Raw genomic sequence first — 16,228 nt, 5'->3', positions numbered from 1 at the left:
AAGTAGGAATTCAGATATCATTGGTCATTTTGGAAAAGGCAGTTCTAAAGAAATGATGGGACAAACCAAGTTACATCTAGTTAAAGAGTGATTAATCAGGGAGCAAAAATTGATGGTGTAGAAGAGAATTAAAATTGTGGGCATAACACTCCTCAGTGAGAAAGGATAGGTTCTAGTGTACACATGGAGGAATTAGCTTTCAATGGGAGTTAGCCTATGATGGAACAATTTATCAGCTCAAATCTAAATATTAGGTAGTTAGCATTATTTAAACTACCTAATAAATATAAATAAATGTGCATATATAGTTTAAATAAAATACACTATATACTTTCTTTTATTCTTAATTTGAATACAATTAATTTAAACAGGTCTTCCTATGTTATATGATCTGAGTATGTTTTTGCTAATATTCTGATTTTGATAACTGTGTTAATTCCCTTGATTTTATCCAATACTCCATTTTTTTAGATACTGTAGAGATTTTTAACTATAGGAGAGTAGGAATAACTATGCCAAATAATTATTCCTACCTCAATATCTGTCAGAATTATGTTACATATTACCAGTTTCTGGGGGGAACATGCTCTGTGGAAATTCTGCTGAAGCCTCAACCTTATACCTTACAAAATGAACTCATTTCCCTTCTGTTTAAAATATATTAATGGGTCTTCCTGATCTTTCTATTATTGTTCACATGTGTACTGTCATCCAACCTGAAAAATTACAATTATTATACAATTCTTTATTACTGTCTGTGATAATAACTCATTCCTTGTGGTCTTTGATTGCAAGCCTTTGGTCTTTTATTTCTATGTACAGGGCTTCCAAATTGGTTAAATTCCTTATAACCTCTGCCATGGAATCATCCCTCACTTGACCTTTTAATCTTCATTTTCATGGTCTACCTCACTCTCTAGTTACTGCTGCTTTTTCCTCCTTCCTTCCTTTCACAAACAGATTTTTAAAAGGAAAGATTAGTTTCACTATCTCCACTTCTTCACTTTATTACAGCAAGTCTCCCCACTCTCTCCATCACCAATTTTTTGCACTTTAGCAGATCATTCCCACCAGTGTGAACACAGGGTTTTACCTATCCCAGTTTAACAAACAAACCAAAAATTAAAAAAAAAAAAAAAAAACCCTCTTGACTCTACTTCTTCCTTCAGCAATTGCCCTATTTCTTTGTTCACCTTTGGTTACAAATGTCCCTGAAAGGCTTATGTATACTAATGGCCTACAATTTTTACTTTCCAATTCTCTCTTAAAACCACTCCAGTAAGACTGTCACCGACAAAACTCCTTTCATCACAGTAATCAATAACCTCCATATTACTAAATCCAGTGATCAATTTCAGAGTTCATCTTACTGGCTTATCATCAGTATTTGACATAGTTCATCAGTTCCTTCTCCTTGATATACTTTCATTTGGCTTTTAGGAAACCACACTCTTGGTTTTCCTCCTATCTTATTAATTATCCTTTTGAAACTCTTACCAGTTCCTCCTAGCTTTGTTGTGTTTTTAGTGTTGGAGTGTCCAGGATTCAGTTCTTAGTCTTTTTCTCTCTCTCTTTTTTTTTAATTTAATAATCACTTCCCCTTCTAGACTTCCAAATTTAGATCTTTATCCCACAACTTTAATTCTGCACTAAGACTTGTATAGCCAACTGCCTCCTTGAAATCTTCATCAGAATGTTTATTAGCCATCTCAAACTGCACATGTCCAAAATTAAGCTCTGGAGCATCTCTCCAAAAATGTTTCATCAACAGCCTTCTCAATATTAATTAATGGCTATTTCATGTCCTCAGTTCTTCAGGCCAAAAGCCTTAGAGCTGTCCTTGCTCCTTCTTTTCCTTGAGCTTCACCATCAGTTAGGAAATTCTCTTAACTTTATCTTGAAAACCTAACAATTTCTCATCACCTCCACTGTTATTTCCTCATCCTAATAATTATAACATCTTACCTAGATTACTGCAAGTAATATCCATTTTTCTACCTTTCCTCTCTATAGTTTCTTCCACAGAGTGATTCTTTAAAAACTAAGACCAGGGCTTCCCTGGCCGCGCAGTGGTTGAGGGTCCGCCTGCCGATGCAGGGGACATGGGTTCGTGCCCCGGTCCGGGAAGATCCCACATGCCGCAGAGCGGCTGGGCCTGTGAGCCATGGCCACTGAGCCTGAGCGTCTGGAGCCTGTGCTCCGCAACGGGAGAGGCCAAAACAGTGAGAGGCCCGTGTACCGCAAAAAATAATAATAATAATAATTAAAAATAAAATAAAATAAAAAAATACTAAGTCCAATCACTTTAATGACTTCATATTTCACCTAAAAGCCAAATATAGGTCTTTATCTGGGCTCCATTAATTCTCTTTTGCTTCTACTATTTTCACCCATGTCAATACTTTTGTAGTCACAATCACCTCCTAGATGTTCCTTAAACACAATGAGGCACACTCAAGATTATATATTTTGTTCTAGACATCATTTCTGCCTGGAATGCTCATTGTTTAGCTATCTTACTTGTGTCCAGACTTTGCTCAAATCTCAACTTATCAATTAAGTAACCTACACACCCATCACCCTACTACTGCTCTCCTGACCTCTCTTACCCTACTCCACCTGTTCTTTCTTATCACTCTCTGAACAGAGTGTGTTATTACTTTATTTATATTGATTGCTTTTTAGAGCCTTTTTCCCGTCATAGGGCATAAGTTCTACAGGAGCAAGCCTCTCTGCCACTTTGGTCACTGATGCATTTAGGACAATAGCTGCCATGTAGTAGGTATCTAATAACTAACTGCTGAATGAACACTGAATGAATAGAATTCTAGTAACAACCCGAAAAGATTAAGTTTGGAAACAATTTTAAAGGGTATCTAATCTAACTCTCCATCCAATGCTTTGTAAATAAGGCAGCACCTAGTTACTTTCTACCTCCTTGACCCTGCCATAGCACCTAAGCAGATAATGCCAAACAATATTAGAGTTGAGAGAAGCCTTAGATATTACAGACAAAGAACCTGAGATCTAGGGAGGTGACATAACTTACCCAGTTTCATCTATCCACAAAGAGTCAAAGCTAAAACTAGAACTCGAGCTTCTTTATGCTATGTTATTTTTCATTTCACTGCAATGGAATTAGCTAATATTCAACAGGCCTCATAAAATTCTGCCATCCAGTAATGACTGAGTAGATCTTCCATCCCTGTTGGATCATGCAACGGTGCTGCTGACTGTTGTTTAATAAACAAGAACTTAATGAGTTAGCATATATAGCTTATAAGAGAGGCATTGGCTAACTTAATATTCTCCGTGCAGCACAATTACTGGGCTGATTTATTCCCTGTTGCCAAAGTCAAAGGCAGGTTACAGTAAGGCCTGCTTCACTGCCTGAACTTCCAGAACAGAATAAAATGCATAGTGGCCAGTGGCAAGTTCCCAGTTCCTCAATGAAGGGCCTGTAATCAAGGAATCGTCTGTAATTTTAATCAAAATAATGTAAATGGGTCCCCTTTTCTCATTTATCTTTTCAGTTCTATTAAGGATTGAAAATATTATATGAGCAATGCATACTCATAAGAAAGAACCAATGTAATGCCACCTGAAATAAAATGTCTCATTCTGATGACTATATGTTTAAAAAGATATGAGAACATTAAAAAATGTAAAGGGATTAGAGGGCCAGGATTAGATTTAAAGTTTTAATTATTCACAGATCATTTTATACATCAATTCTGTAACTAATACAATTAAAAGGAATGTTGTTTTATTACATTTAAGTGACTACAGACAATATTATTTACTGACACTGTATCTTTCAATTGCCATTTATAAAAATATAACATAGTTTTGGTATTTGTATCATTTTCTTGAAAAGTGCCAAATGACCTTGGTGTTTATATTTTACAACAAGGAATTTAACAAGTCTATCTAAATATTCATGGTAACATTAATTTAAAAGGACAGTAAAACAATTAATTTCTTGCTATTTTCTTCCTGAGGAAGGGGGAAATAAATAAAGTGGTCCAGTGTCATTTAATGAGAAAATGGAGAGAAAAGAAATTTGTAGATCTGATACTATTATTGAATAAGCTGTATTTATTCCAGAAACTTGGAAACATATGAAGGGTGTTCATTTAGATGATAAACAAATTATTACTAAGAATGCTTAATCTGAAAAGAGAAAGTAACTATTATGAACATAAATGGGTATGTTATGATCCCTAAAGTAAATGTGTTAGATTTGGTTTCTAGAATGCAGTGGTAACAAAGGAACAGGTGCCAAGAAACAGTGTTTTCTAATTTCCTTCTAGTAATCAAATATGTTGCAAGTTTAAAATTTTTCATTTTTAATGGGATCTCTTCTACACCAAGAGATAAAATTATTGGAAAATCCACGGCATTATCATCTACCTTGATATGACTCAAATATGTAACACTGTAGAAGTAGCAATTTATGAAACAATAGTTTTTGAATTCTCTAACATTTTTAAACCAGGATTCTGCTGAGTTTCATTGTACCCAGGCACAAAATTATCATGGGAAGAGTTAAAGTTATATAAACTTGGGTATCGAGGGACTGAAAGATAGAGGAAAACACAAACAAACAAAAAAACAAAGTTGGTATAGCTAAGTGTGTTATTTTCATCTTACCTAAAAAGGTATGACTAAGCTGATAGAAACACGGTACTTTTGCTGACGTCTAGCCAACTATGAATGTATTAAAACACATACACACACACACACACAAACACACACATTTACCTAATGTCCTTTCAACAGCAATCTGCAATGTTGTCTTATTCTTTCTTCTTCACATTTGTCTTGCCTGTGTGACAGCTTATTCCCCTAGATTTCCTCCTGTCTCTCTGTCTTAGTCTCCTTTGCTGGATCATCCTCCTAAGCCTGGGCCTTATATGCTGTTGATGCTCCAACTCAATCCTAGTGCCCTCTTATCTTCTCATTCCATCCTGTCTCTGTCTAGCCAATGTTATTGATGCCTTTTGGTTCTATTACCATCAATATCAACTACACTATCAGTGATGCTTCTCCTCACAGCTCCTGAATCATATAGATAGATATTGTTGTCTATTAGATGGCTTTAACAGCATGTCTCAAAGAGACTTCAAACTAAATATATGTAAAACATCTCTCAATAACCATAGCATTCCCATCCCAAACGTGACCTTCCTTCAACATTTTCCAATTCAGTGAGTATCTCTCCTGCCTTTACCAATTTACGCAAGCCAGAAATGATGTTTTATTTGAACACCACCTTCTTTATCACTCTTCAATTCACTACAGAGGTCTTTATCATTATACCTCCTAAAAATCTCTCAACTCATTCTACTTCTTTATCTCCATCAGTACCATCTTAATACAAGCTACCATGATTTTTTTTCTTGGATTACAGCAAACATCTCTTAAGAAATTTTCTTACAGCTAATCGAGCCCCACTTCAAATCAATCTCTATACTTCAGCAAGAATCATCATTTGAAAACACAAACCTCTTCATGTAATTGCTTTTGATAAAAATCCTTTAATAAGTTCCTGCTATTCTTATTAAATATTTTACCTGGTTTAAAAGGCCCTTTTAGTCTAGAGTTTACCTATGTCTTCATTTCACTAATCCCACCATTCTTCAATTACTAAGTCTACATTATACTTCAATGATATCAGTGCATTTAAATTTTTAAAACAGCATAAAGAAATATTTTCTTTTTACAAATACTATATCCTAAAAGTATGTTCTGAAAACTCTAATTTTCATGAGACCATGCCTTGAGTCTCTAAAGAAACGGACCACATTCACCCAGATCACAGTGTTTAATTTTTGCCTTCAGATAACAGGATACATAAAAGAGCTATCTACAAAAACAAAGGCAAATTACTTCCAAGACTATTCAATTAATCTGAAAGGAACCAGATTATGAACCAGAGTATGAACTGGCACACTAAGGAACACAATTGTAGGAACAACTCTTATTTCCTTATACAAGTTTTGATAAAAATCACATTATTTTTCATTGATTGAGTGATAAAGAAATACTGATGGAAAGCTTCATCTTTCAAAATTCCATTCTATATATTAGTACCCAATCTCCAAAATCTTCCTCAGCTCTGACAGCTACGCCTTACAATTTTCCTGTAACTGTTAGTTCTTTTAAATATTTAATCCTTTAAAGGCCCACATACAGTTTTTCTCTGATTCCCAACTGGCCTCAGGCAATGACATCAAAGCTAGATTGATAGAAACTACTTACCATATTGTAGGTGGCTCAGAACCTTCTATTTCTAAGTAATCATACTTTTCTTCCATTTGGAAATCAGTAAATATGAGTGAAATTGTGTCCCCAGGCTCTGCTACAATGGTCCAAGTGCAATCAGCATTATTATGATACTCATTAGGAAAACTAGGGCTTGATATGACGCCACTAGATCCTCTCATTGTTCCTCCACATGCATCTTCAGCTGTTGAAAACAAAGATGAGATGTTCAGATATAAATCATTAAGAGAAATGCGATTAAATCAACTCTGTTAACATTATTGGATAAAAATAACAGGACAAATGTTGTGATACCAAGTGCATATTATAATAATAGAGATTAAATGAGAAGTCCATGAAAAATTTAAGCACATATATAAATACAAATGCTATCTTGACTATTTTATAACCATTGATTGAAACAGCAATGAAAGTAAGTAAAAATCTATACTCCAATTAGATCTCAGGATAACAGAATTAAGATTTCCTTTTCATTGATTAGGTGATGAAGCAAGTAAAACAAATGAAACATCATTCTTAAGGTCTATAATAGGAAATCTTTAGTCACTTTGTGCATGTTCATGGTAGGTCTGAGCTTTGTTTTTATTTCCTTAATGTAGGTATATACCAAATAAATGATGTAAGAGAGAATATAATATAGTTTCTGTCATTGGCATTTTTCAAAAGCTACTGAAAACATTTGTGGAAATGCAGTTTAAATAGAATACATCATCACATATCTACAAAACTTTAATTAGAAAGAAATAATATAGTAACTTCAATAATATATTCAGTAACATATCTTTAGTAACACATTCCTATGACTCTATCAAACAATGTAAACATATTTTGCTAGGTATTCATACGATTATGTATACACAACATTATAAATGCAATGGCATCAATGCTAGGTTAAATAGAAACTATCTACTTATGATATTGTAGGTGGCTCAGAACCTTCTATTTCTAAGTAATCATACTTTTCTTCCATTTGGAAAGTTTCTACTAATTTTACATTTGGACCTGTGGTTCTCATTTCCCAAATAAGGGTCATAGATTATCCATGAGTCTACTTTTGGCCAATGTTGTATGTAACCCCAACAGAGGGGTTACATGACCACCTGTGTTTAGTGTTAAAACATAAGATAAAGCTCCTTGCTTTATAAAGAAACTGAAGCTATAAAATTTGTCTTGTCATAACACTGTTTAGGCCAGTCAATAGGCTACTAGATTATTTGTGCAATCAAATTTCTCAAGATTTATGCTGTTATCGTGAGCTACTCAGGGAATTCCTTCCATTCAAATCAAATGTCTGAGGAAATATCTAGCTCTATAAAGACCAATTATTATTTGATGTAATAGTTAACAATCTGTAACTTTAATAAATAGAGATGGCAGCATCCTGTTTAACTCCACAATGGGCATGGAATGGCAACATGCTTTGGTACTGGGAACAACTTTCTTACCATATTGTATGCATTAAATAACATTAGCTTCTTTCTGTCCCACTCTTTACCCACCTAGCTCCATAATTCATAAATTGAAAGCATAAATAATATTGTTCTTAAAAGATACTTAATTTTCATCATACACTACTGTGTATATGATATTTATTTTCATGATGCCCTCTCTATTTTTTTAAGTCTGTTGAGTAATTAGAATGAACTAGTAGTGGTCCAGTCTAGACTATGAGATATATTACTACAATTTTCTCGTCAGAACATACAATGCCTTCCCTCAATACCTTAACTTTAACCTCTGGTGAAAATGTCCTGCTGCCCCCAATCCCCAACCACAAATTATTTCTACTTTTTGTCTTCTCAGTACTAACACCAACGCTGAGTACTGCTTCAGAAATAAAATGTTACATTATTATATATTTGTAGTGTAGCTGGCATACAACATATTCAAACCAGCTCTGTGAGCTATTTACTTCCCTGTCTCTAGATAAAATCTCAGGCAGAAACATTTCAGTTCACACTCAGATTAAGAAAAAATTCCTCCACTTTTTTTAATTCAAAAATATCAATTTATCAATTAATTTGTCTAGTCCTGGATACTCACAAAAAATTGTGACTTCATTTAGGTTAAGGTTCTTTGCTCCCCTGGGCTTGTGGCAGATGGGGCAGAGGTGAGGCAGTGAAGTGGGCTCTTCTTCCCTGTTTCCCCTCCTAGAATTTCTTTTCATCCACCCCTGCTCACTGAGCTCTCTATGATTCATCCTAGATTTGGAAGTAGAAAGGATCAGGGGAGATGAATCTTATTTGCTTGGCACTGATTTGGTACTGGTTTCCAAGGGCTTTGGCAGATGATTAAAGAAAGATGGTTCATTTTGTTCATGAACCTTTTCATGGGACCCTCAGAAGTAACCCAATCAGTTCCCTTGTTGTGGGTGAATGTGTTTCTCTAGCTGGCTGCTTATTTTCTCCCTCATACCATGGGTATAGAATGGTATCCTTCCACCCTCTTTCCAACTATGTCTCCTTATCCTTCTAGGTGGGCCTCTTGGGCAGGATCTAGGACAATTCCAGGCCAGAACTCCCTCACAAAAGTCCTGCATATGGTTAAGAAAACATGCCCCATTTATTTATCCTCTGTGGACATGCAATTTCTTCCCAAATGTAGCCTTCTGGGTTTACAACAGCAGACATTTAAATATTTCAGCCATGGTCTTAATGATAATACACTGTGTCCCCCAAGCTCCAGGGCAAACAAATCAATTTCTCTGCATGGTCTCCTTTAAGAAGTAATCTAGGCTCACAAAAGAGAGAAATCACCCCAAACTCCTGACACATGAGATGGAGAGCAACTAACAGCATAGTTCACTCCAGGGAAAGTCTTCAACCCAAAAGCATGACTGACTTGCAGTTGAAAACAAGGATGGGAACTGAGATCTTCCAGCATTCAAACCAATGCTCTTGCCAATTCCTGTATCAAGTTCTTTGTTCAGCACTCCTGTTTGATCTCTTTATTACTACAGAGGCTATCATAGAATCAGTATCTGACAAAATTGTGAAATAAATAAAGTTTGCTTTTAGTACACGTTAGATATACAACATTTTGGCTAGGTAATCTACCTGAATGCTAGAACCTTTGTATTGCAATTCAGACTGGATTTACTATAATATTTATAAAAAAACAATACATTTTCTGTAATCATAGACTCTTATAGTAAAATGTATTATCTAAATTAAAATTTTTACTTTATACCAGAGTTAGAACAAGTGAAAGGCAGAATTAGGACAAACCATGAAACCCTTAAATCTAGTGCTGTGCTCTCTCTGCTAAGTAATATTGCCTGGTCTCTGGGCAAAGTGAGTTGGTACAAATCCTGTCAATGATAGAACTTTTATTCTTTCAGCATCACTCTGTCCTGGCCACCAGGCTTGCCCGTTTGATTAGTGTTGTCTGTAGTATCTTCTGTCCCACATGTCACAGAAAGGGCAGGGTTCACAGGCTATTAAATAGAACCATTTTTTAACATACTCAAGATACACATGGGGTCATGTTGGTTACTTGTATACACTTTCTGTGAATTTTAAAGTTTATTAATTTGGTTATCTATTCAAAAAAATATTCATTGAGATCTACTAAGTACCAGGAGGAACTGCGTTAGTCTCTCATGCTACAGTGGTGATCAAAAGTCAGCACAATACCTGCCCTCATTAAGCATCCTGTCTAGAAGAGAGTAAGGCTCTAAACAAATGACAAGATAAACATATAAAATTACATTTCTGTCAGGTACTTTGCAGAAGGAGCATTTAGTACCGACATTGTATGTTTGGGGCTTTGCAGTAGTTAGAGAATTCAGAAACAAGGATTCTTTGAGGAAGCAATGATGGACTAGAAACCTGAAGGGTGAATAGTTAATGAGGAAAAGGAAAATTGTTCTGAGTAGGTACACTTATGCTTTCACCAGAGGAAATGGGCATTCTCCAAAATTTTCCAAACTGAAAGAAAATCTGTGTGCAACTGCCAAGTGGTACCAAATGAGGTGGAAAGGCAACTAGGTGCTAGACCTTGCAGGATCTTTCTGACAAAACTATTCAGAGCAGTGGAAAGTTACTGATGGGTTTTCAGCAAAGAGATGACATGATTGGTTTTGAGTTTTGAAAACATTCTGGCTGCTCTATGAAGAGGAGAGGGAAAGAAGATAATGGAGGATACAGATTAGGGGGCTGAATCAAGAATCCAAGCAATTTTTGGCATGCTTTATTGTTTCCTAAAGATAAACCACCTCTCGTTTATTCAGTAGTTTAGCATATTATTATCTCAATATCTTCAAAAGATTAATTTGGTCTTTGTAGGCACTTTGGAATAAATAGTATCACTGAACAATAAATCAGAATAATTCTCTTAGGCCCATTTTTAAGAACAGTATTTTTTCACCTAAAGAGTAAAGCAACGTGATTAAATATCTTACACTTCTCTTGAGGTTAACTAGAAGTTATGATTGCTTCAAAATGTAGTTATTTAACATACAGGGAATATAAAAAAGGTTGGTAGTTTCTCTACTCTTGTCCTAAAATCTGTATAGGTTGTAAGATTTTAGGTGTGCTTTTTTTTTTTAATGCAATACATAGGCTGAATGATGGCAAGTTGCATGTTAAGAAGTTTGAAGACTCAGTCTGTTGTAAAACATGAAGGAAACAACCAGTTCAGCCAATAGAATCAATGAAGGCAATGTAGTCTTTTGAGAATAAGAATTTTTTAAAACGTGATCATTTGATTTGGGATTTATTCCAATCACCTGGAGGAAATACTAACAACTCCCTCTTAAATTCTTAGTGTACTCAAATCTACTGATAAAAAAATATAGCTATTAAATTTAAAATATTAAACCTAATTTTGTTTATAATATTATAAATCTATCATCGAATACTCCTATTTCTACACTTTAAAATAACTAAATTTATACAAACTTGATAAACAATGTCCTTTAATCTCTTACAACGTATAGAGCAGGGAAAAAAGTGACAAAATAAAATCAAAATTATTTGTACTTGTTTATCCCATTTGTAAAATTTATCCCATTTGTTTATCTTTGTTTTTATTTCCATTACTCTGGAAGACAGACCAAAAAATATATTGCTTTGATTTATGTCAGAGAGTGTTCTGCCTATGCTTCCCTCTGAGAGTTTTATAGTGTCCAAGCTCACATTTAAGTCTTTAATCCATTTTGAGTTTTTCTGTACAGTGTTAAAGAATGTTCTAATTTCATTTTTTTTACATGCAGCTGTCCAGTTTTCCCAGCACTTTACTGAAGAGACTGTCTTTCCTCCATTGTATACTCTTGCCTCCGTTGTCATAGATCAATTGACCATAGGTGCATGGGTTTATTTCTGGGATTTCTATCTTGTTCCATTGCTCTGTATTTCTATTTTTGTGCCAGTACCATACTGTTTTGATGACTATAACTTTGTAGTATAGTCTGAAGTCAAGGATCTTGATTCCTCCAGCTTCGTTTTTCTTTCTCAAGACTGCTTTGGTATTCGGGGTCTTTTGTGTCTCCATACAAATTTTAAGGTATTTTGTTCTAGTTCTGCAAAAAATTCCATTGGTAATTTGATAGGGATTGCATTGAATCTGTTGATTGCCTTGGACAGTATAGTCATTTTGACAATATTGATTCTTCCAATCCAAGAACACAATATATCTTTCCATCTGTTTGTGCTGTCTTCGATTCCTTTCATCAGCATCTTATAGTTTACATAGTACAGGTCTTTTGTCTCCTTAGGCAGGTTTATTCTTAGGTATTTTATTCTTTTTGGTGCGATGGTAAATGGTATTGTGTCTTGAATTTCTCTTTCTGATATTTCATTGTTAGTGTATAGAAATGCAACAGATTTCTGTGTATTAATTTTGTATCCTGCAATTTTACCGAACCTCATTAATGAGCTCTAGTAGTTCTCTGGTAGCGTCTTCAGGATTTTTTATGTATTGTATCATGTCACCTCCAAACAATGGCAGCTTAACTTCTTTTCCAATTTGTATTCCTTTTATTTCTTTTTCTTCTCTGACTGCCATAGCTAGGACTTCCAAAACTATGTTGAATAAAAGTGGCAAGAGTTGACATCCTTGTCTTAGAGGACATCCTGATCTTAGAGGAAATGCTTTCAGCTTTTCACCACTGAGTATGATGTTAGCTATAGGTCTGTCATATATGGCCTTTATTATATTGAGGTATGTTCCCTTTATGCCCACTTTGTGGAGAGTTTTTATTATAAATGGGTGTTGAATTTTGTCCAAAGCTTTTTCTGCATCTATTGAGATGATAATATGGTTTTTATTCTTCAATTTCTTGATGTGGTGTATCAATCTGTTGGTGTGTTGTTTGATCTGTGGATATTGAAAATTCTTTGCATCACTGGGATAAATCCCACTTGATTATGTTGTATGATCCTTTTAATATATTGTTGGATTCATATTGCTAGTATTTTGTTGAGGGTTTTTGTGTCTATATTCATCAGTGATATTGGCCTGTAATTTTCTTTTTTTGTGGTATCTTTGTCTGGTTTTGGTATCAGGGTGATGGTGGCCTCACAGAATGAGTTTGGGAGTGTTCCTCTCTCTGCTATATTTTGGAAAAGTTTGAGGAGGATAGGTGTTATCTCTTCTCTAAGTGTTTGATAGAATTCGCCTATAAAGCCATCTAGTCCTGGACTTCTGTCTGTTGGGATTTTTTAATAACAGTTCCAATTTCAGTACTTATGATTGGTCTGTTCGTATTTTCTGTTTCTTCCTGGTTCAGTCTTAGGAGGTTGCACCTTTCTAAGAATTTGTCAATTTCTTCCAGGTTGTCCATTTATTGCCATACAGTTGCTTGCAGTAGTTTCTTATGATCCTTTGTATTTCTGTGGTGTCAGTTGTAACTTCTCCTTTTTCATTTCTAATTTTATTGATTTGAGTCCTCTCCCTTTCTTTCTTGATGAGTCTGGCTAAAGGTTTCTCAATTTTGTTTATCTTTTCAAAGAACTTTTAGTTTCGTTGATCTTTGCTATTGTTTTCATCTCTATTTCACTTATTTCTTCATTTCTATTTATTTCTGCTCTAATCTTTATGATTTCTTTCCTTCCACTGACTTTAGGTTTTGCTTCTTTTTCTTTCTCTAGTTGCTTTAGGTGTAAAGCTAGGTTGTTTATTTGAGATTTTTCTTGTTTCCTGAGGTAATACTGTATTGCTATAAAATTCCCTCTTAGGATTGTTTTTGCTGCATCCCATAGGTTCTGGATCATTGTGCTTCCATTTTCATTTGTCTCTGTATTTTTTAATTTCCTCTTTGATTTCTTCAGTGATCCACTGGCTGTTTAGTAGCATATTGTTTAGCCTCCATATGTTTGTGTTTTATACAGTTTTCTCTTTCTTGTCATTTATTTCTAATCTCATAGTGTTGTGGTCAGAAAAAAGGCTTGATATGATTTCAGTCTTCTTAAATTTACTGACGCTCTCTTTGTGGCCCAGCATGTGGTCAGTCCTGGAGAATGATCCATGTGTATGAGGGAAAGATGTGTATTCTGTTGCTTTTGGATGAAATGCTCTATAAATATCAATTAAGTCTACCTGGTCTAATGTGTCATTTAAGGCCTGTGTTTCCTTATACATATCGATAATTACTTTAAATATAAATGGATTAAATGATCCCACCAAAAGACACAGACTGTCTGAATGGATACAAAAACAAAACCCACATATATGCTGTCTACAAGAGACCCACTTCAGACCTAGGGACACATACAGACTGAAAGTGAGCAGATGGAAAAAGGTATTCCATGCAAATGGAAATCAAATGGAGTAGCAATACTCATATCAGACAAAATAGACTTTAAAATAAAGACTGTTACAAGAGACAAAGAAGGACACTACATAATGATCAAGGGATCAATCCAAGAAGAAGATATAACACTTGGAAACATACAGGCACCCAACATAGGAACACTGCAATATACAAGGCAAATACTAACAGCCATAAAAGGAGAAACCAACAGTAACACAATAATAGTGAGGGACCTTAACACCCCACTTTCAACAATGGACAGATCATGCATCTATTTTTGTTCGCATCATATCTGTTTTATTAAAAGAAAGACTGACATATAGTAGAGGTTTATAGGAATTTACTGAATTAAATATGAAATAAACAAATGAGTAAATATAACCATTTAAGCTCATCATCAAATTAAATTCTGATGTCTGAGCCATCTATGGGGTAGAATAAAAAGAAAACACAAGTAATATGTCACTATTACAAAAGAGATTAATTGATAATTGGAACAAAATGTCAAAACAAAATAGAAGAATGAGAAGGACTGCCAAATAAATTTTAAGAACAAAATGTATGTTGCAGGTCAAAAGCTTTATAATAAAAAGGTGAGCATAAACAGAAACTGATTATTGCTATTCAGTACCAAGCAAGTGGGAGTTAACTAATTTTTAGATTTTTCTCCATATTTAACTTCAATAAAGTACAACTTCTTTAATTACAGATAGCAGAATTATGTACGTGGAGTATTCAAGAGACTCACCAGATAAAATACATGACTTAATCTGTGAATTAAGCAAGGTTACTGAATACAAGGGCAATATACAAAAATATATCAGCACTGAACAATTACAAACTGAAATTTTTTTAAATATCATTGCTAATAGGATAAAATTTCAAAAATTTAGGAATAAAAATAGAGAAGGAAAGCCTGAGTAAAGCTCTAATTATATTTTTGAGAGAAAATATAGACCTATGTAACTAAATAGATCTATGTAAATAAATAGATATTCCACGTAATCTAAAAATGTCAGTTCTCCCCAGATTAATCTAGAGACAAGCCCAGAAATTTGCAATTTGAAACTATGGTTTCAGTAAAGATAGTAGCTACCAGCTCAGTTCTTTCTATTTTATAAAAGCCCTGTCCTTGTTTATACCTTATTTTTAACCTCCATTGCTCTCCTTGAGGCCCCACTCCATGTGCTGATTACTACTCTCAGAAGGCAAACTTTAATGCTACTTCATTTAAAAAAGAATGTTCAGGGTATGATTTCTCTCAGAATTTCCAAAATCTTATCACTTCTGTTTCAACACAGATTGAATTATCAGAAATCTGTGTAGAGCATTTTAAAACACCTATACATCAACCCCAACCCCAAGATTCTTATTTACTTGCTTGATAGTGGGGTCAATAGTAGGGCAATCTTTTTTTACATTCCCTAGGTGATTCTACTGCATAGTTAGAATCAACAATCACTGTAGTAACTCATGTAAAATAGCTAATCCATTCATTTGGGTACTTGACCCTATCTTCTACCTAACTCCAGGTCTTTACTTGGGATCACTTAAGCTGATAAGTACCTCTCTAATACCATCCTAAAAGTCCATATAAGATGGAAGCCAACCCCATCCACCTCCAAATAACAAGACAAACTAAATTTATCTTGGTCTATTAACCTCCTTTTCCTCTTCCCTTTCCAAATTCCTCTGAAAATGTACCTTTGCTTAATGTTTCTACTTATTTACCTCCTAGTGATCCCTCAATTAACTGCATTCTTGTTTCTCTTCATACTTTCTATTGAACCCCTTCTCCTAAGCTCAACATTGACTTCCTAACGGACACATACTTGTTAGTATTTTTTAAATGGGTCTCTCAGTGACAGCTGGCATTGTTATTAACTCATTACTCTCCTATTCTTTGGCTTCCATGTGAAATATTTTACTGGTTACCCTTGTAGCTGTCTAACGCTTCTTATCCATCTACCTCACTGCCTCCTCTTTCTCTACCAGTTACTTTAATATCAGAGCTCCCTAGGCTTCTACTCTTCTTTTAATATACTTTCTCCCAAGGTGATATTATCCACTCTCTTTATTTCAACTATCCTCCAGGTAAACTGACAATTCTGTTATCTATGTCATTTAGCTCAATCTTTTTCACTGTCCATTCAATTGTCTAGGGGGAATCTTCAATGTTAATAAAAC

General features: G+C 34.6%; 1 protein-coding gene across 1 annotated transcript in view; it reads right to left on the bottom strand.

Annotated features, from left to right (window-relative positions):
- The window catches only part of LOC137209954 (CUB and sushi domain-containing protein 3-like), a 351,862-nt gene that overhangs the window by 50,118 nt on the left and 285,516 nt on the right, over positions 1-16,228 (bottom strand). Inside the window, exon 5 of the mRNA XM_067711455.1 lies at positions 6,265-6,472. Coding sequence (XP_067567556.1) covers positions 6,265-6,472 — 208 coding nt within the window. The remainder of the gene's footprint in view (positions 1-6,264; positions 6,473-16,228) is intronic.

This window comes from Pseudorca crassidens, chromosome 17, assembly GCF_039906515.1.
Source record: "Pseudorca crassidens isolate mPseCra1 chromosome 17, mPseCra1.hap1, whole genome shotgun sequence".
NCBI classification, from domain to species: Eukaryota; Metazoa; Chordata; class Mammalia; order Artiodactyla; family Delphinidae; genus Pseudorca; species Pseudorca crassidens.
This window is presented reverse-complemented; position numbering and strand designations above follow the sequence as displayed.